The following is a 20,004-nucleotide window of genomic DNA, read 5'->3' on the forward strand; positions in this document are numbered from 1 at the left end:
ACCTGTTAACACCCTGCACACCCGAGCAGTCACAAACATACCAGACATGACACACACACAGTGAGCAAACAGGAAACAAGGAGCGATGATGTCACAGAGAAGGAAGCTGAGGGCAGACATCATCTGTCAATCTTTGTCTACCTCTTTCCTGTCTCTTTACTTTTTTATGTTCTTTCTCTTTTGTCTCATGAGATTATTTTCTATTCCACCTTTCTTTCTTCATCTTCTCTGCCTCTTAGTTTCAGCTCTTTTATTTTCCTCTTAGTTTGCCTCTAAATCCAAGCTGACAGGGCGGAGGTCAGTAGAATCAACACTCCTGGCTGAGAGTCAATAGATGATGTAGGACACACTGATATTTCACCCTACTTTCTACTGAAGCAGTGTTGGGACATTGTGTTCTATTTTTGAAATATAACTTCTTTAGCAAGAGTTTTTAATCCATCAGCAGCACATACTTCAACAGACGTCCTCTTTCATATGCTCCTTCTCCATACCCCCCCCCCCCCCCCCGTCCTCTCATCCACCTATTTCACCGCAACAGTAAAGGTCAGCACTCGTTGAATAAAAAGGAGAGAGAGCAGCAGCAGTTCATGCATCACGTTATGGCAACTGGAGCTACTGCCCAGGTTCTGTGTCTTTCCCTGTTCTCTCTGTTTGGATCAGCTTTAAGATGTTTCTAATCCTGTTTTCCATTTTGAAACATTTCAAATCCAGTAGTTTTTGCAAAAAATTACAGAAAACATTAAAAAATGTCCATCACAGGTTCCCAGAACTCAATTCCACGTCTTCAAATTGTTTTTTTTTTGGGGTCCAACAAACTGATACACACCCAAAGATATTCAGTTTATAAATAAATTCTAAATTTTAAATAAAGTCATTCATCACATTTGAGAAGCTGGAACAAAAATGTTTGTCATTTTCTCCTTAATTAATATCAAACAAAAATAAATGCACACACTAAAATAAAAATATTTCAATGTTGTGCATGAATTTTCTGTAAATGTTTCCAAATTACTCTCAATCATGTGTTTTCTCTCTCATAATCGTCATTATCATTATTCTGCAAATTATTTTTTACAAATCAATTAATTTGGTTTGGTTTATAAAATGCGAGAAAATGATGAAAATGCTTCAGTTTGTTCTAAACAACAAACCAAAACCTACAGATATTTATTTTACTATCACAGGAAACAAAGAAAATAAAGGATATATTCATATTTCAAAGGCTGGAAAAACAAGCATTTTTGACATTTTTGCTGAACAAATAAACGTGTAATTTCCAGCGGTAAAAATCCTCCATCTCTCCTCCTCCTGCTGCTGCTGCTCTTCTCCATCTCTGACCTACATTTAGAGCCAGCGGCTGGTCTGCCAGTGCCAGCTGATATAGAGTTACATCCACAGGCTGGGCACTGTGACGACAGTTGCTCCAGAGTTATGGGGTCAGACAGACATTTCATTCCCGGGTCATGTGACAGAAATACCCAGCATTCTCCTCTCTTCAGAGTCTGCACTGCCTGAGTGGGTGTGACACATGGTATACATACTGTACTTTATGGATGCGATAGATAAGCATGTGTATGCGTGTGCAGATGTGACAGCAGGCAGCAAAGACAGCTGACCGTGACCTCCATGTACAAAGGAGACAATGTTCTAACTATTAGCTGTTTATATTCAGAGATAATGAATCAGTGTTTCCTGACATGGTTTGAGGGCTGTCAGTATTATGCATTGTTTCCTTTACTCTGGAGGGAAGAAGTGTAGATCCTACTTAGCTGGATGTATTAAAACAGCTATTAAGTCTTTATGCAGCTGCTCAGTCAGATGAATTTATTCAGATGTTTCTGCATTGATGGATTCAAACAACTATTATGTTTTAGATAAAGACAGTCTGCTAATCTATTATTTAATGTCCACATTCCTGTAAACATCTAAATTCACAGCTGCTATTAAATATTCATTCAATTTATTCACCACTGCTCAACATGACGGAGGTGTGAGCGCAGCCGGACAGAGGAGAGACTTCACGAGCTCTAACCACAGAGCTATTTCTAACAGTGACAAAGCAAACGATGCAGACAGATGCTCATTTATCAATGCAACAGTACAGAGCCACATTAACACTGAACACCCAGGACTGATGGAACCACACTGTCTCAGCTCAGAGAGGTCGAGGGAGAACTGGCAGGAAGCGTTAGTATAAATAAATACAGTCCGGTTTAAAAGAGAAGATACGTTCTGCATCATAAAGTGGCGCCTGTGTAACTGTTTCATAAAGCTAATGCTAATAGTAAAAATGATGCTAATAGGCAGATAGAGAGGAGCAAGATTAATAAGGTTGATTTAGCTTGCTTAGCTCACTTGGTTTTCTTATTATATTGCAGCACTGGGAACAAGTCAGGTAATAACATGAATCCTATTCAGGTTAGCAGGACATCTAGATGCTGTTATTCTGCTCCCACTGGATTCACCGCACGCACGCACGCACGCACGCACGCACGCACGCACGCACGCACGCACGCACGCACGCAGTTCAGCTCCTTTACAAGGTTATTCTTCTCAGTTCACTGATTTTCAGTGTTATTAATCTTATATGTATGGGACACAACATAGTTTTGCGTATATATGTATATATGTATATATATATATATATACACACACTGTATATATGACATATTACAATATATATGGTTCTTTGGGACAAGCAGGGTTTAAAGGGTTATGTGAAAAGAAACTTGACTGAAAACCAAGTTTTTTTGTTTGTTTGGTGTTTTTGTGAGGTAACATTATTGAAGTGAAGACACAGGATGACAGACAAAACCATCAGCATGTAATGTAAAATAACCCTAAAAACCCTGATGAGCATTTGCAGACTGTGTCACGTACCTTGATGAGATGCTTGTTGACCCATTTTGTGAAGGTTTTCTTCTGCACCCTGTCCCGCTCATCTGAAGAGAAACAAATACAGAGAGAAACACGGGGAGGTTAATTACATCATACACATCCAGTACGGATGCTGTACTCAGCGCGATTATACACACACACACACACACAGTTTGAGACAATCAAAGCAGTGGGCTAAACAGCCTCAAAGGAGAGAGTTACTGATGATGCTGTATTCACTCAGACTAACAGGCATGGATTTATATATCTGTATCAGTTTGTGAAGTTAGAGGCTTATTAGCAGCTTGCATTGGATTAAAATACACACTTTAATAGACTCATTAAAAGATACTTGAGCAAGTGTAACTGGATACCACTCACAACAGCTTCTGTAGCTCACTCAGTTACTACATGTTTCTTATCTTATTGAGCAGAGATACAGCAACAATGATCCGACGGAAAGACAAACACTGGGGAGGTTCTTAGAGTTCATGTGCAACAACCCAAGGTCCTGTCGATAACAGCCTCACCTCCTGTTAAGTCTGGGGCAGCTATCTTGACAATGTGTGTTACTTGGATGACATCATCCTGAGTACACTGAGGTTGAACCAGTGAAGCTAGAGACGTTGTTTTATTGTCTGTTAGCTTGACAGAGAGGCAGCCAGCATGTTCATTATTTTCTCCCTCCTTTTTTAGTCCACTCTGTTTGTCTGTGTGAAGGTCTGACCTTTCTACCAGCGTCTGTGTTTCTACACTGTGTAACTCAAGTGTGACCTGCAGCCAGGCAGCTCCAGCCGGCGTCCTCCACAGGCCAGAGGAGTGAGGCAGCCAGGCCAGGAATAGAGCCTGATGCTGAGCCACAACTGTGTTATGCCCCCCCCCCCCACCACCACCACCACCACCACAACCACAACCAACACCTCCTTCTCCTCCTCCATAGTAACGGAGCCTCTCTTCCTCTCTGGCTTTTCTCTGCTCATATCAGTCTGTCTGGGAGAAAACACAGACCTTTCTCTTCTTCCCTTCCTGCCATTCTGTTAAATATCTGACTTCCTGCTTCACAGATACTGAAACATCCTCTGATGCCATCTTACTTAAAGTCACTGATTTCATTTAAGCTTTCCAAAATGTTTTTAACATTATGTCTTTTTAAATGTCTTTCTTATTTGTGAATGTTCCCTTATATAGTTTAAAACATATTGGCACATGAACGAGTGTGTGAAATAAAACCGAGAAAAGATTGTTTTTCATATCAGAACTAGCAAACTGACAGAATGGGATTTTCCCTCCAGATTCAGCTTTGGCCAATCAGGAAACTTGCATCAGGTACGTCGCTTCCTGCCTGTTGTTTATCAGCTGCCATGGTGAAGCTATGAGGGAGAGCAGCCATGTGGAGAGACGGTATCACTTCCTCCTTCAAAGATCTTGTTATCTTTCTCTCTCACACACCTACACCTATACACACACACACCTACACACACACACACACACACACACACACACACACACACACACCTACACACACACACACACACACACACACACACACACACACACACACACACACACACACACACACACACACACACACACACACACACACACACACAGATTTCCACTAAACAGCTCCGACACCTTCAACTCTTGAGCTCCAAAAGTAGAAAGGATTTCCAGGGAGGAAATTCGATTTAGGATTTAGTCGGTCAAATATGTCAAGTGGGTAAATCTCAAGGTTGATTTCAACACACACACACAAACATATGGACACATACATGGTGACACATTGATGAGTTTACATAAAGGGCTAGCCCCCAAGCAGAGAACACATTTCAACATGCTCTTGCAAAATAGTTTCACCACTGCAACACGCCTTTGCTTCCCAAACCTGCCGGGGGAGCTGAGCTAGTCGGCCCAGAGGAAATACTCAGAGTTTTACACACACACTGTGGAGACTCATCAGGTTCATCTAGGCGTGGTAATTAGGGTTATAAATCCATCATGTGTGATCGTAAGTGTTATCATATTCACACAACCAAAACTGGAGACGTGAGGAGAGAAGAGATGTGTGAGTGACAGCCACAGAAAGACGTTCGGCTACAGAGGAGGGCATTGTTGAGATGTACACACCCCTCTCCATGCTGTCCAAACACAACACAACAACAGCACACACACACACTGATGTTCTGCTCTTTGCCCTGACACTAACAATGATTAATAGAGACCACATTTAGCATGAGAGTTGTCACCAGTGTGTGCACGAATAGGAACTGTTCAAACACAGAGGAGGAACACGTGCTGACAGGAGCCGCTCTGCACACATGTAAACAACAACTGCAAACACTGCACAGCTACTCTTTGGGCATTTACACACACATGTTCGGACACACACACTGACCTGCACAGCACATGAGCGAGTACAGGTGAGCATTAAGATGACACTCATTCCTGTAGTCAGGCCACATAATGTGAGTCCTCCTCCTGTAGTCAGGCCTTCATGTGATGCTAACAGCGCACAGTCCCAGGCTGAAGTCAGATAATTATAGTATAAGACGTCTCCAGCAACGAGCTGCCTCCACGTATCCAGAAGTGGAAGCTGCAGGGTGAGTGTGAGTCACCAGGAGAACACCAGCAGGTGAATCTCTCTCTCTTTTCCTTGGTTTAATCTCTCAGTGGGTCACCCATTCCCTCTCCCCTCGATCTCTGCCATGTCGGCCTCTCTCGCCCGGCCTGTCCCTCACACTCTTTCCCAGTAGCAGTTGCTCTCACACGTGCGTGTCAAAGTCAGCGGCAGCTCCTCCCCCTTTCAGTCGTCCCTCCCTCCCCTCCTTGTTTACTCCCTCACCTCACTTGTACTTCCTCACCAGTCAGTGGCGCACTCTCTCTCTCTGTCACTTGTTCTCTTGCTCGCTCGCTCTCTGTTTCCAGACCACAGCAGACGATCTGCAGTCAGCTGTGCAGAGCTGCAGGGGTTCTTGCTCTGTTTATCCTTTCTCTGTTTTCTTTCTACAAAGCTTCTCCCTCTCTCTGCGGAGGTAAGCAACTCTTCTTGCTGACATGAAGGATCCAGAAGGCCTTCTTTTCCCTCTGTTTTAGCTCAGTGCCTGCAAGGACAGTTGATGCAAAAATCCACATTTCAGTCAAGAGTTTACAGCAGTTTTTCCGTTTTCTGTCACAGAGCAGAACAGGAGGAAGTATACTGTGGCAGTTTATATCTTGCAGAGAGATTATTAAAAATAATTCTGCAAAAAATGTTTTTAGATCCCACCCATATCCATTTTTGATGATGTAATCCACTTGAGTCTTCTGTAGATGCCACAAAAGAACACGAGCATTGAAAAAAATGACAAGTAAAGCTTGTTCTGCAAACACACACATACACACACGCTTCTGCTCGTTCAGGCTGACAAAAGCCAGATGCAGCTGCTCCATGACATCTCTGTTTCCCTGCCTTTACTCTTGCTGCTTTTCTCACATGTTCTTTCCTTATGAGGCAAACACACAAACTCCCCAGCAAAAAAATCAACAGCCCTGAGTCTTTTCTGCTCGTAGCAACGTTGGCTCTGCAGCTTTCTGCAGAAAACAGAGGGAGAGACACAACTCCAGCTGGAATGGACTTCAGTCTCATCAAGACAGGGCTGGAGGACTTGTGACATTTTTTTTATTTAATAGTGAAAGGAAAAACAGCCCAGCAGAATCATTCATCTCATTAGTGCATGTGTGTCTTGTGTGTGATGACGAGGACGTTCATGATGAAAAACAGCCTTGCTCATGTTTCTGGCTTTGGTCCAGACTTGTGCTTTTCAGGCAAACACAATAAGCAGTCAGCGGTGGATGAGAGGCCTGTAGCAGCCTTTCACTCTCACTGTCTCAGGCTGAAAATATCCTCCAATCATGGCGAGAAAATTCACCGTCCAGAACTGCTTCCCTCCACAGATGATAGCCTGAACTCATGTTTTGTTCATTGCTGTCTCTCAAAATAGCTCTGCCAGCCCAGACAGCACCAAAGCAGCTCTGAATTATTTCTGCTCTGTCATGTTTAGAAAAAAAAAAAAAGCAGAGTCAAGAATCAGCAGCATGGAAGCAACGAGTCTGCACCGGCTAACAGCTCAGCTGTGGCCACTGAGTCAAACCACAGTCCTGAGGAGGTCATGTGACCCGGACTGGAGTTGATATGACAGCAGCTCCCGACTGTTACAGCAGGTATAGTGTGTGTAGTGACAGTACAGGTACACACACACACACCTGACCAGGCGAGACAGTGACTCACACACTCTTACAGCCACAACAAGCTCAGAGTAACACACTCCTCCTCCTCTTCCTCCTCCTCCTCCTCCTGTTTCCACCACAGACAGCGTCACACGTTTATTTCCATCCCTCCTTCTTCTGGGTCCTCTTCTTCTTTCTTGCCTTCAGACTCTTCCTCTCCTCCGTGCTTCCACAGTGAATCTCTCCTCTCTTTCCATCTCTAAGGGAACGTCAACACTAAAAATACCAGACGGAGCTTACGCCTCTAATACCACGCAGCGCGCTTATCCCTCGCTCCCTCCTTCTCCTCCGTTATCACCTCTAATCTCCCTCTCTTCTGCCCCATCTTCCGGTGTTCTGGCTTTCTCCTCTTCTGATTCAATTAAAGATAAAAGTGTGAGGGATGTTTCCACGTGTCTTCTTTTTCCTCTTTTTACTCTGCTATAGTCCATCATGCCATCTTCTGCCCCTCTTTCACTTTCCTTTTGAGTCTCTCTTTCAGCCAGACAGGCTCATTTATCCCCCACTCTGGTGACATGCGAAGGCTGGCACCAGCCTCCGTTTCTCTTTTTTTCATTTCATTCTTCTTTTCCTTCCTCTTCTTATCCCCTTTTTCTCTCACAGCTACGAACACTGCATGTTAAATGTTTGTAAACCAGGACCAGTTCACTCCAGATCTGATAATCAGGAGACATGTTTTTGAGGGACTTTTAAACCATTCCAAAATTTCCAGTATTAAATCTTCAATATCCAGACTTTCTCTCTTCCTGCTTGGAAGCTAATATGCCCCAATCACACAGTAACCAGCTGTCTGGTTGGCTACAAGCCCGTCATCAGATTAAGACCAGATTCAATCTGCCCACCTGTGGACACAACGACACACAAGATGGCTTCAATGGAGAAAGCTACTGTATCACTATTGATACAAGATCTGTTGCTCATCAGCACAAAACACAGCATGTAAAACTGACCTGAGATCACACACACACAAAACACACACAACAAAAACAGGTCAACTCTGTCTGAATGATGACAGCAAATCCACAGTCCACGTTAATAAGTGAAGGTGATTCAGGGTGAGTGAGGTTTTATTACTGACCCACATCTAAATAAAGACGTTATCCGTGTGGTGGTCATGACATCAAACAGGCCTTTGCTTTCTTTTCTTTTCTTCCTTCTTTTTTTCATTTCACTATGTTTGTTTTAGGGCTTCACAATTAATCAAAATATAATCTAAATCACAATATGGCCGATCGCAGGAGCTGCAACTTTTTTGATAAACGTAAAATGTGTCACATTGTTGTACATTGTCAGCACCATTAGTGTTGTGATGCTACAGAGACGCCTTGACCTACAGATCACACTCTCCTTACTTAGTGATTTTGTTCTTGTTGCAATAATCCAGAAAAACATCTTACAGATGCTCTACTTTTATAAGTCCTCATCAATATAATGTGCTGAATCTTCAAAGCTTGAACTATTCATATTGCATCACTTACTGGACAAATCTAAAGTATAAAGCTTGGTAATTTCAAAAGACAGTGTAAACCACCATGATTTACATGTTCTGTACATTTTAACCACATCATGAAGACACAGTGACTGCTTCTCTCACACACACACACACACTCACACACAGGCTCGGTCTACCACCGTGTTTCCTGTGACGAGAATAAATAAAGTCAGGACCACAGTGTCACGCAACATGGCCACACACACACACACACACACACACACACACACACACACACACACACACACACACACACACACACACTGCAGCTGTGTTACACGTCAGTTGCTGATCTAGAACCTAGAGACAAGATAAAACAAGTAAACATGAAAGTCAAGTTTGACGCTTGAGTAAAATCTGTTCTCTGAATCAGTCACATGGACACATCCCTTAAACCATACACTCATTTTGAGACACACCCATTTTAACATTCACTGTTTTTACCGACTGCAGTGGATAAAGTCACATTTTATCTACTCAGTATGGAAACAATAGAGCTTTAATATATTTAGAGACACGGATACACACATACACACACACCCAGCATCCTGAACCACAGGTGACACAGCACCTTCAGCTGACCATACAGGTGGACAACATGCACAGTCCGGCTCATTGTGTATCAGGGGGGGGCAGTTTTTTGGTTTTTTGGGACAGTGAGAGAGTGACAGGAAACTACTGATCTCACTGCACGACATTATTGATCTGTACTGTTGTGTCACGTCAGATCTTTCTCCCCTGATCGTTACATTCAGATAAAATCAGACACCCCCTATCATGACTAACCTTGGATTTGGATCAGTTTTTCCAGTGATAGCTGGAGTTGAACTTTAACTACCGCTCTCTAGCACTGTAGATACTACTGAGCTACTGAGCAGAGCTACAAAGATCAGTATAAACATCCTGTCAATGTAGTTTCAATAATAAATACAGCACACAGGCAGTTGCATCACGCTCTAAATAAGTATTAGCACTAAACCAACTGGAATTTGTTTAATTCTGCAAAAAGGTAGCGTTACATCACTGTTTACCATTAGCTATGAAGAATTAGACACACGACCGGACTGAGCAGCTTACTGGCAGCACAGTAGCTCGTTGTTTAGTGTACAGCATGTAGTCATAAAAATAAGACATAGATGGATATGTACGCAGCCACAGACACACACAGACTGCAGTCTGCAGGTTGAATTACATGGATGTGACATGATTCAAAAGTCCATGAAATATAAGAGCCTTTTTCTACATCGAGCCAAATATGGAAGATTCAGCTGCACTGACTCATAGAGCAGATGAGATACAGTAATCAGGTCCTGAAGCACAAAAAGCACAAAGACAGTGTCTCAGTGTAAGAGGAGATGAAACAGGAGAAACCTACGTGCTCTTTACAGCAGCACACGCCGCTTTACATTCCACTTTAACTAAAATAGATGCTGCAGCAAGCTGGAGAAGCTTTAGCTTCATGCTACTGCACAAGCATAGCAAAGCAGCAAGCTAAATGCTAAACACACTCCATTAAAAGAAGAAGCTGACATGCTAACCGACAAGTAAAGGATCTATTACATTAATGACATGGCAGAAGGGGTGGAGTCTAAACAGGAACCGCATGGAGCTAATGTTAAATCTCCCCCTCCTCTCCATCCGAGATACATTATAGCAGAAGTAGAGACAGAGAAAGGAAACAGAGGTGAAATGTGTTGAGCTTTTCCGTCCCTCTCAGCAGCAGATGGACACAAACATCTGAGGTTACAGTTTACCTTCTTCAAAACTCAGTGCACGGCGACGGCGACGGCGGTAAAACCAAAATCCAGCTGCTGTCAAGAAGTGAAAAGTCACCACCAGGATGGGCGTAATGACAGCAGGGTCTGTGAGACAATCCATCTCGTCCAAATGATCCACAAATCACCAGAAAAACGTTTCTCTGATTCCCACAACACGTCTGTAAAATTAACTCTAAAGGTCAAGAAAGTCCACAAGTAAAAAAAAAGAAAAGAAAGTTACTGCAGCTCCACTGACTCCAGGCTTCCAGGTAAACTCCCAAAACCAGTGGCATCCATAAGGGAGAGATTTTCCAGTACGTTCTAAATGTCAGTGAATCATGAGGAACCTTCTCCTTTCACTTCTTCACTTTTGACACAAGACAAAAAAAATTCTTCCTGTCCTTTTTACAGCATCTCTCTTCTTTCAACGCATAACTACTGCAGCTCAAAACTTCTGAGTCCTTCTCTCCATTCAGATGCCCTCCCTCTTTCCCCCCATGCCTCTCTCTCTCTCTCACACACACTCTTTCAATCTCGCTCGCTCTCTGACACTCTCACAGTGAATTCCTTTCCCCTGAAACAAGCGACCAGAGTGAAGCCCGTTGCTCAGTGCACCGTTAGAAAACCAGTAAATACAAGAAATAGGACTAATCAGACGGAAATGTGTATGTGTGTGTGTATGTAGTTGCCTCACACTGTCTGAAGGAAACCACATGGGAGATACCCACATGCTCATCTTCCTGTGTGTGTGTGTGTGTGTGTGTGCATTTCTATTTTAGCATTTTGTATATTTGTATTTGTATATATTTATATACGAGCATTTTGCACCAAGTTTTTTATGTATTTGAATGCATACATGTTGCATCTAGATGTCCTGTCAGTGTGTGCACATGTTGGCAGCAGTGTGTGTGTGTGTGTGTGTGTGTGTGTGTGTGTGTGTGTGTGTGTGTTTACCCGTTGCTATGAGTGAGCAATGCATCCTGGCTGTGATATTTATTCACAGCTATCTTTGAATGATGTCTGCTGACTGTGACGGTGTGTTCAAACGCTTCAGACAGAGGCAGCCATTAAACCAAGGTGATGATAGTGTGTGTGTGTGTGTGTGTGTGTGTGTGTGTGTGTGTGTGTGTGTGTGTGCGTGTGTGTGTATGTTAGAGGCAAGAGACATTATAGAATGATTCAGCATGATTCAGGCTGCAGACTGGAGGGCAGGGGGTCTTTGAATTACTCTCACCCCACAGAGAATTGTGTGTGTGTCCGCGTGTGTGTGTGTGTGCACATGTGTTTGTGATCAAGTTATCAGCTCAGCTCTGAAAAGAAAGCCACTGACATTTTAGTCCTAGCAACCTCCAGACAAAACAATACACACAATCATCAATCTGACGACATTTCATCTCAGCTCCTAGCTTCAGTCGTTGTCATGGTAATTATACAATGCGTGCTTTTACATAGCTTTAAAACTAAGTTGTCATTTTACTGGAGATGGATGTTTATCACTGGAGAACAAAAATAATCTGATAAGACAGTAATCATGTAGCATTTCCGTGATTACTGAGACCGTCCCTGTGGATATTTGGAGGCGGCCGTAATGACTTTCTTTCCTATTAGTCATTTCCTGATCGCCACAATTACCAGATAACGTGAGGTAATGGAGATGTGATCCTGATGCCAGCTGTTGCGATGCTTTCCAACGCTGAGGCATACTGAGGCTCAGCTGGTGATTTCCTATTGCAACAGAACTACATTACCCAGAGTCCCCTCTGTCCCAAAATGATCCCTATGTGTCTGATCAAGAGGCTTGTACTTTTTCTAAATAAAATAAAGTTTCATTAATATTTGTGAGTCTTTGTGGAGGAGAGAACAGAACTACATTACCCAGAGTCCTTTCTGTCCTAAAATACTTAAAATCACAAAACAAACAAACAAGTAAACTAAAACATTTTCTTTGAGCAATGTGTGTAAAATCTGAATGGAAACAGTGATTGAGAGAAAAGAGGGAACAAAAAGTGAGAAGAGCCTTCGCAGGAAATGTATCAACCACATGTCACTTGTGGTAAAGAGTGTGTTGCCGCCACTGTGGGGCAGAAGAGACCAACATGTGTGTGTTTGGCTGCTGAACATATCACTCAACCCACCGCCTCTACGCAGCAGGGATCTTCATGTTGTGGTATACTTCTTACAGACGTGATATCATTACTTTATTTATTTAGTTTTATCACCTTCCACAAACAGAAGCAGCAGAATCTCTTCTTTCAGCTATTGTGTTTTCAATGAGTTCATTTCTGTTTTAATGTGCATTTCTTTTTTGACTGAAGTTACTGAGTGTGCTTCACATCATTATCAAATGTTTCATCACCGGTGAACGTGCAAAAAAATCCTAATTAGAGTTCACATGATCAAATACTCCCAACTGCACCCACACTTCAGTCCACCTGCACTGAGCTTCTCTGAATATAAAAGAGATTTACATAAATTCAAAAACACAAATAATTCAAGTAAAAAAAAAAAAGAAGAAAAAAAAAAAAGATGTTTGCTCAGTATATTTCTTCCTGTCACTGTGGCCAGATGAAAGACTTCTGCTGTGTATGAGTATATGTTAGCTTTCAGGGTCAAGAGGTCAGGGGTCCGATCTCATGCCCCCCTCCCACTCCTGCAGAAAATGCTGCGTCTGGAAACTTCAGCCACACACACGCGGGTTGTAACAAAGCCTGGGGATGATGTCAGACTACAGAACACAGGAGGGATGAACGAGAAGAAGAAAGATGGAGGGATAAGAAAGAAGATGGAAGAGTGTGGGAAGCATCGAGGGAGATGGAGTGAAACTACAGTGTTATTGTAAGGCCTGTTGTCTGTATCGGCTGTTTGTGTTGGTTAGTGAATGACTCTTTTCATTCAGATATCAGAGAGAGAAATCTCACACTACCTCCCTCAAACACACACACACACACACACACACACAAAAAGAACGAAAAGGACACACAGACAAAAACACACAGCCTTTTGTGACTGATGTGTACACTCTCACTACTGTCTCTGCTTTCACTGAACTGCCATGATATAATCCATCATCTGCTGCTTTTAGCCATTAAACTCTTATATCGCTGTGCTTGTCTATGGGATGCCTCTGTTCACTTGTATGTTTCCTCTTGTGTGTGTAACGCCTGTCCCTCCCTCCCCCAGTACAGCTCAGTTCTCCCAGTCAGCATCCTTTACATAGAGAGTCTGGACCCCAGCAAGGTGACCCTGACACACCAACAGCCTCCTGTCAACAGCAGGGAGCAGGAGAGAAGATGTTGGTGAAGGGCAGAAATAAACTCAACCTGTATGTACAGTATATGTCTGCCCCCTGTCTGCACATTACTCCACTGTGACAAACAAATGTCTCTCCTCACACACTGAGAGATGCATGCTGTCAGAGCTATAAACTGATCTGCATATGGAAATACACTGCAGGGCCGACCACACAAAAGACCAATGTTAACACATGCTGCAGAGCTGGGTGCAGTATATGATCATGAATTCATATTCATTCATGTTCTAGTGCATGTCTGACGCTGATGAAGGACATGAGAGCACATTTCTGTCCAAATTGACAAACGAAAATAATGTTGGCCAAGGTAAAGTTCATGGTAACGTGGAATTTTTCAATGATATTATTATTAATTTTGTATTAAATAAGCATCTAGCCTTTAAGAACATTTTAATATCAGGGCCACAATGTGTCTGTATGAAACAGAGAGTAGCTATCACTGATTCCTCACTCCTGATTTAATTAGTAATTTTATCATTATTTTGGATGTATTTGTAACATTAAGTTGTTTTTTTTTAAGTTTTTATTGGGCATTTTTTGCTTTTATTTGGATAGAGACAGTGAGAGAGAGGCAGGAAAGTCAGCGAGAGAGACGGAGGGAATGACATGCAGCAAAGGGCCAGAGGTCGGACTCAAACTTGGGCCGCTGCAGTGAGGACTAAGCCTTTGTGCTACGCACTCTACCAGGTGAGCCCCGTTATCATTTTGTTTAACAGAAAAAAGAAGTGTTGAATTAATTATTTGGTTCACTAAAGTTAGGTATCAAAAAAAGTATTGTTTTGGTGTCGGCATGGAAATCAAAAACTTTCAAACAGCACCCTTATTTAAGAACCTATTTGACATGAAGTGACGCAGCATCCCAGCTATGTGAGGTCGATGCCAACAGGAGGAGGAAACAGGAAAAAATCATGTTGATGAAGGGCAGGAGGGAGGATGAGCAGTGAGAGCAGGATGAGGAAAAGAATGGCCGCATCGGAGTGATGAATCCTCTAACCTTGAACTTTCATGTTCACATAGCTACAATAAAAATGACCCCCCCCCCGTCTCTCATCCCTTCAGCTGCTCTGACCGTCTGCAACATTTTTTTCACCATAACAGACACTAACAGAACTGTGGTAGTTTAGTGTTGAGAATAAGATTCATTACCAGATATAATGAGATAAATGTTCTTCCTATCGATCATAATGCCTCAATAATCATTCAGTCCTGCTTCTGAATCAGCTGGAGAGATAAAGAGTTGCAGTACTTGTGCTTTTACATGTGAATAAAACATCTCATGGTCGACACACAGCTGCATGTGGTGTGACCGTGACACATCATCGCTGCCTGCCAGCCTCCTACACTGTTCCCCTGCAGCTGCGTGACCTCTGACCCCTCCACTGGTGAAACGCAGCAGAAACACTTCCTGTCTGGAAACCGAGCCGGCCGCCAGAGTCCTAACCTGCCGTTCAGGGGATGAACCTTTCAGACAAAAGTACCAGGAGGTTTCAGACATAACACGGCACATACAGGGAAAGTGGAACAAGGTGGATGTAGATGAGAGGAAGAAATACTTGTACATATTTTGATTAAATATTTCCACAGAAGTACACGCAGTGAAATGTTTTCTAAGATCTTGAAACAGTGAGAGTGATGGAGGAGTAATTCTGTGGGCAGCACTATGGTACATGGTTGATGTATAGTCTGCAGGGGAAGCTGTTGAATTGCAACCAAACTTTGAGTCAATCATCTCCACTGCAGTATCAAAGTCTGCAGTTAGGGGGCGACCTGGGTCCAGACACAGAGCGGCAGGGCACGGTTCAGCTCCAGTGTGGCAGCATTGATTTTCTTATTCAGCTGAAAACTCCACAACAAAGATTAGTCTCTCTCTTGGATCCAGGTCCAGGAAACTGTTGTTTATTCTGTCTCTGGACTTTGTGTGATTCAGTCTGTTAACTTTGGTTCAGTCTGCATTTATTCACTGGTTTTATAAGTTACCAGAACAACAAAAAGTCCCACCAGGGAAACTTTGGAAAACAAATATAAGCCCAAACTGTTGTTTAATGTTCAGCAGAAGAAGAGCACATAGTGAGGAAACCACTTAGACAGTTTAGCTCCATCCAGACAAATGGATTTGGCATCGCTGGGTCAAACAGACAAGAGCAATGAGTTTCAGACTGATAGATATGCAGGCATGGATAATTACACAGCAAGGAGCTGGTCGTCACGATCACTGGATCGGATCGAGGCTTCACTGACAACACAGTTCACTCAACAGCGGAAATTATATCATCCGGTAAAGACACAAACACAGCTGATAATTACCTACAAAGCTATGTACTTTGACAGGTTGGAGCATTTGCACAGTGACACTTTTATAGCCTATCTATATATACATACAGTATTATATATATGTATATATAATATGTATATATATATATATGCGGTTATGTAAATGTTTATGGATCTTTTTAGACATTACATAACATTTACAGAAAGTAAATGTTATGTAATGTCTTGTGTCTTGAAAAACATGAAAAACCGCCATTACATAAACATAACGAGGTGCATGTCTTAAAGGCATCGTTTAATGTAGGGCTGCACAGTTAATCAAAAGTGCAATATCCAAATCACCGCAGCTGCAATGTTTTGATAAATGTGTCACATTATTGTGCATCGTGTGGTGCTACAGAGACACGCCGACCTACAAATCATATTCTCCGGATGTAAAGGAAAGTGTCTGTTTGGTACAGGACCAACAAAAATCACATCATCATTTTTATATTTTTTCTGGTAAAAATGAAAATGTTAGAATGACCACTCCAACTAAAATTGGAATATCTACTTTTAATTTTTTTTTTTTTTTTTTTTGCATAATCATACTGCATGTCATACTGTACTGTATTCTGTTACAACTTCCAAAGCACAATTCAGAGCAAATGGTGAGTGAGTAAGTTTCTGGCAGGGAGCACAGTGTCCACTGTTCCCTGCTGTGGTGTCTTTCAGTGTGGGATGAACCATTACTGCTGACAGCTGACTAAGTTATGTTTTGACAGGAGAACTAAGCGTATCGTTGCACCCGCTCTCAAGAGCAGACAGGACGAGAGCCAGGAGTCCTCAGACAGACAGACAGACAGACAGACAGACAGACAGTCAGACAGACAGTCAGTCAGTCAGTCAGTCAGACAGTGATACCCCGCGATGCCATTAAGAGATTAGAGGACAGGAGGGGAGGGTGAAACAGGAGAGGATAGAGGAGTGTGGCCCCCAGATAAACTAACAAGGATGGATTAGCAGGAGGTGACTTGAGGACACACACAAATACACACAAAAGCAGCAAACACAGAGGTGCTGGAGTCAGAACAAGTGGTGAAAAGTGGGAAGCTGAGTCATCTGGAGACAGACCTGAGGACAGCTTAGAGCTACAGTTTCCCAGACACTGCAACGCTTCCTTCCTCTGACAACAGCTCTAATCTGTGTTCATTAAACACATGTGGACTAACATTTACATTCCTTCTCACCCTGCCAACAATTTTCTGTTTAGCTATGTTTCAGGAAGTGAAAGGGACTTTCAACGCAGCGAGATGACGCCACAAGAGAGAAATGAGGAAAAAGTTTGAACGCTGGGAGTCAAACTGCTGCTGCTGAGTCCAAAATGTCAAGAGAGCAACTTTCTGGAGGCCTGAATTCCTGCATAGCAAAACTAAATGTCTGAGAGAAAAGCAGGAAAAGTTTGTGGGCCTACACACTCTGTGCCAAAGCTCTTGTTTTCTGAAAACAAAGCCCAATTACCCCTGTCCTCTCTCTCACCCTGCACAATAAAGGCAAAGAACAAAGATTTGAGTGGTTAATATCTACACTCCATTCCCTCCAGGCCACGCTGACACACACCAAAAATAGACAATCTTATCATCATATCAAGAAGATATCTGGGTTATAAGAGAAAGAAATCATTTCAGCACAAAATATTATAATTATATATAATAATTGTATACGTTATATGAGGAGTGAGAGTATTTATCTTCTCATCAAAAATAAAAATCAGCGCTGTAGTTGTACTGGTGAGGTGAGCCTCTCATACATTATCATGGCTAATTTGTTGTATTATGGATGTTACGTGATGGAGTTTAGTTTGGTTTGCATGCAGTATAAGGACACTGCGCCTGGCTGGAAGCAGGAAACCCACATGACCTCTGACCTGTCCCTGTCGCTCCCTGAGTCGCACCATCAGGCTCAGGAGCAGCATGAAAACAGTGGTGTTGACCTGTAGAGCGTTAACTGCCCGGTCAAAGCCCCCCTCAGGGTAAAGGCCAGGGATCATGTTTGTGCCCGTGTGCCCGTGTGTGTGTGTGTGTGTGTGTGTGTGTGTGATGACTTCAGTGTGAGCGTGTCACTAAGGTAATCCAATCACAGTTTATAGACACACTTTTCCAGTCATCACCCTGCAATCGCTGCTGAAATCTGGTCCAGAAAAACAACAAACACACGCACAGATACTTCCAAGTTACACAAGAAAAACTAGGAGGAGTGAAAAGGAGTTGTCACCCAGGACGACACAGAGAAGAAGCACATGGATAGATGGTGGGAAAGGAGGGAGGGGACGGACTTTGGGAGAGGGGGAGGAGGAAAGAGCGATAGATTTATGACCCCGTGAGAAAAGAGAAGCTTCATCCAAACTCTTTTGGTTTTAGGGTCTTAGTTAATCACAGGTTAATGAGCAAGAGAGGGAGGGACGCAGAGAAAAGCACAGAAACACAAAGAGAACAGAGGAGGAATCAGTGGGAAGAAGAAAAATTGTTTCTAATTGAGATAAATTAGTGACGCAACCAGAAAACAATGATGGAAGAAAGGGAGGGTGAGGGTTATACACAAGTGCACAGGCTGAAGAGGGTGAGATATGGACAGATAAAGGATCAAAGTCATAGAGGAACAAAAACATGAGAAAAAACTGAAGAAAGGCGAAAGTGAAAGAAAGAGGAATAATAAACATGAGCAGCAGGGAAACAGAAACAAAGACAAGACAAGAAAAAAGAGAAGTGGAATTTCCAAAATTTGAAAACATGTTACTCAGAAGTTGCTGTTGTTTAGCAGGACTAATATTTACCACGTTCACCATCTTAGTTTCATGTGTTAGCATGTTAATATTTGCTCATTAGCACTGAACACAAAGTGCAGCTGCGGCTGATGGGAATGTCATTTATTTTGCAGCTATTTATTATTATTAACTAATTAAAACTTTGACTTGGAGGCGATTAAAAGTGACGGGATCACCATAGTAATTCGTTATACATCCTCTGGGGACCATGAATGCCAGTACAAGTTTTTGTTCCAAAAAATTCAAACTCATGGTGGCACTAGAGAGAGAGAGTCAGGGGATGACCACAGTCAGTAGTCTTCTTCCTCTGGGGACCATGAAGAGTTACATTTCATGACAATCCATTCAATAGTTGTTGTGTCAAATGTTTCGGTCAAATTTTGACATTTTCTGTCAAAGAAGCTCAAACCTGCGACTACATTGGTGCCTCGCTTTGCCACACATGTAGAGAGCAGCAAGTGAATAAGAGAGGAGGAATGTTTGTGAGAGCAGAGGAGAAAGAGCACCATATCTTTAGTGTCGTGAGAGAGAGGAAGATGAAGAAGAAGAAAAACACTCAGACGATGAGGTCAGTGGATGGGAAAAGACGAGGCCGAGGGAGAAAGACAAAAAGTGAGGGAATGAAAGGGGCAGGGGCAAAGAATGTGAGGAGTGTACACAAATACAGGGGACCCTAACACATAACCACGGTAACCAGGCCCTTAATTTTAACCCCAGCTGTTCTCGTTACCATGGACACCTCTCAATTAGGACCCCCAGCCCCCTCCACCGTCCCATCCTCTGGCCTTTTATTGGGCCACTTGACCCGAGCTTCTGAAAAAGCTGTAATTATGAGGCTGTCAGCGGCGTCGGCAGGTCCTCGCTGCCATGACGTCAACATTTACATTCAGTCTGGTGAAGGTCTCAGCGTCAGAGGCCTCTATTTATTTTAACCTGAAATCTCAAGATCACACGATTTCTCCATTCAGGGTACGACGTACACGTACCACGTCACAGGTTGCACTCCCCCTGATGAAGACTACGTTTTACTGAGCTGGGGCCGCTTTCACAAATCAGACCGGTCTGTGGCGTTGGTTCAGTCTTAATTTTGCTCACAGATCAGTCTAATGTTAGTCAGACCATTTCACAAAAATAAAGTGACTCATTTTGAGCAAAAAACATTAGACACCTAACCCCCAGGCTAACCTAGGCCTGAGACCAATGTTACCATGGTAACAATCCTGCG

At 42.8% G+C, this 20,004-nt stretch overlaps 1 protein-coding gene and 1 long non-coding RNA gene across 10 annotated transcripts in view; one reads left to right on the forward strand and one right to left on the reverse strand.

Annotated features, from left to right (window-relative positions):
• Positions 1 to 20,004, reverse strand: part of macf1a (microtubule actin crosslinking factor 1a) — a 233,585-nt gene that overhangs the window by 130,616 nt on the left and 82,965 nt on the right. For 7 of the 9 annotated variants that reach the window (XM_056400190.1, XM_056400193.1, XM_056400191.1 and 4 more), the window contains one exon: positions 2,884 to 2,945. In XM_056400190.1, the coding sequence (XP_056256165.1) occupies positions 2,884 to 2,945 (62 nt within the window). Of the gene's footprint in view, positions 1 to 2,883; positions 2,946 to 5,275; positions 5,554 to 10,392; positions 10,696 to 20,004 lie in introns of those variants that run through there. The other 2 variants (XM_056400185.1, XM_056400187.1) reach the window with 2 other exon arrangements.
• On the forward strand, positions 15,212 to 17,522 carry LOC130184276 (uncharacterized). The gene is made up of 2 exons (XR_008829953.1): positions 15,212 to 15,980; positions 17,229 to 17,522. It is a non-coding gene; the product is annotated as an uncharacterized LOC130184276 (long non-coding RNA).

Source organism: Seriola aureovittata, chromosome 16 (assembly GCF_021018895.1).
Source record: "Seriola aureovittata isolate HTS-2021-v1 ecotype China chromosome 16, ASM2101889v1, whole genome shotgun sequence".
Classification (NCBI taxonomy): domain Eukaryota; kingdom Metazoa; phylum Chordata; class Actinopteri; order Carangiformes; family Carangidae; genus Seriola; species Seriola aureovittata.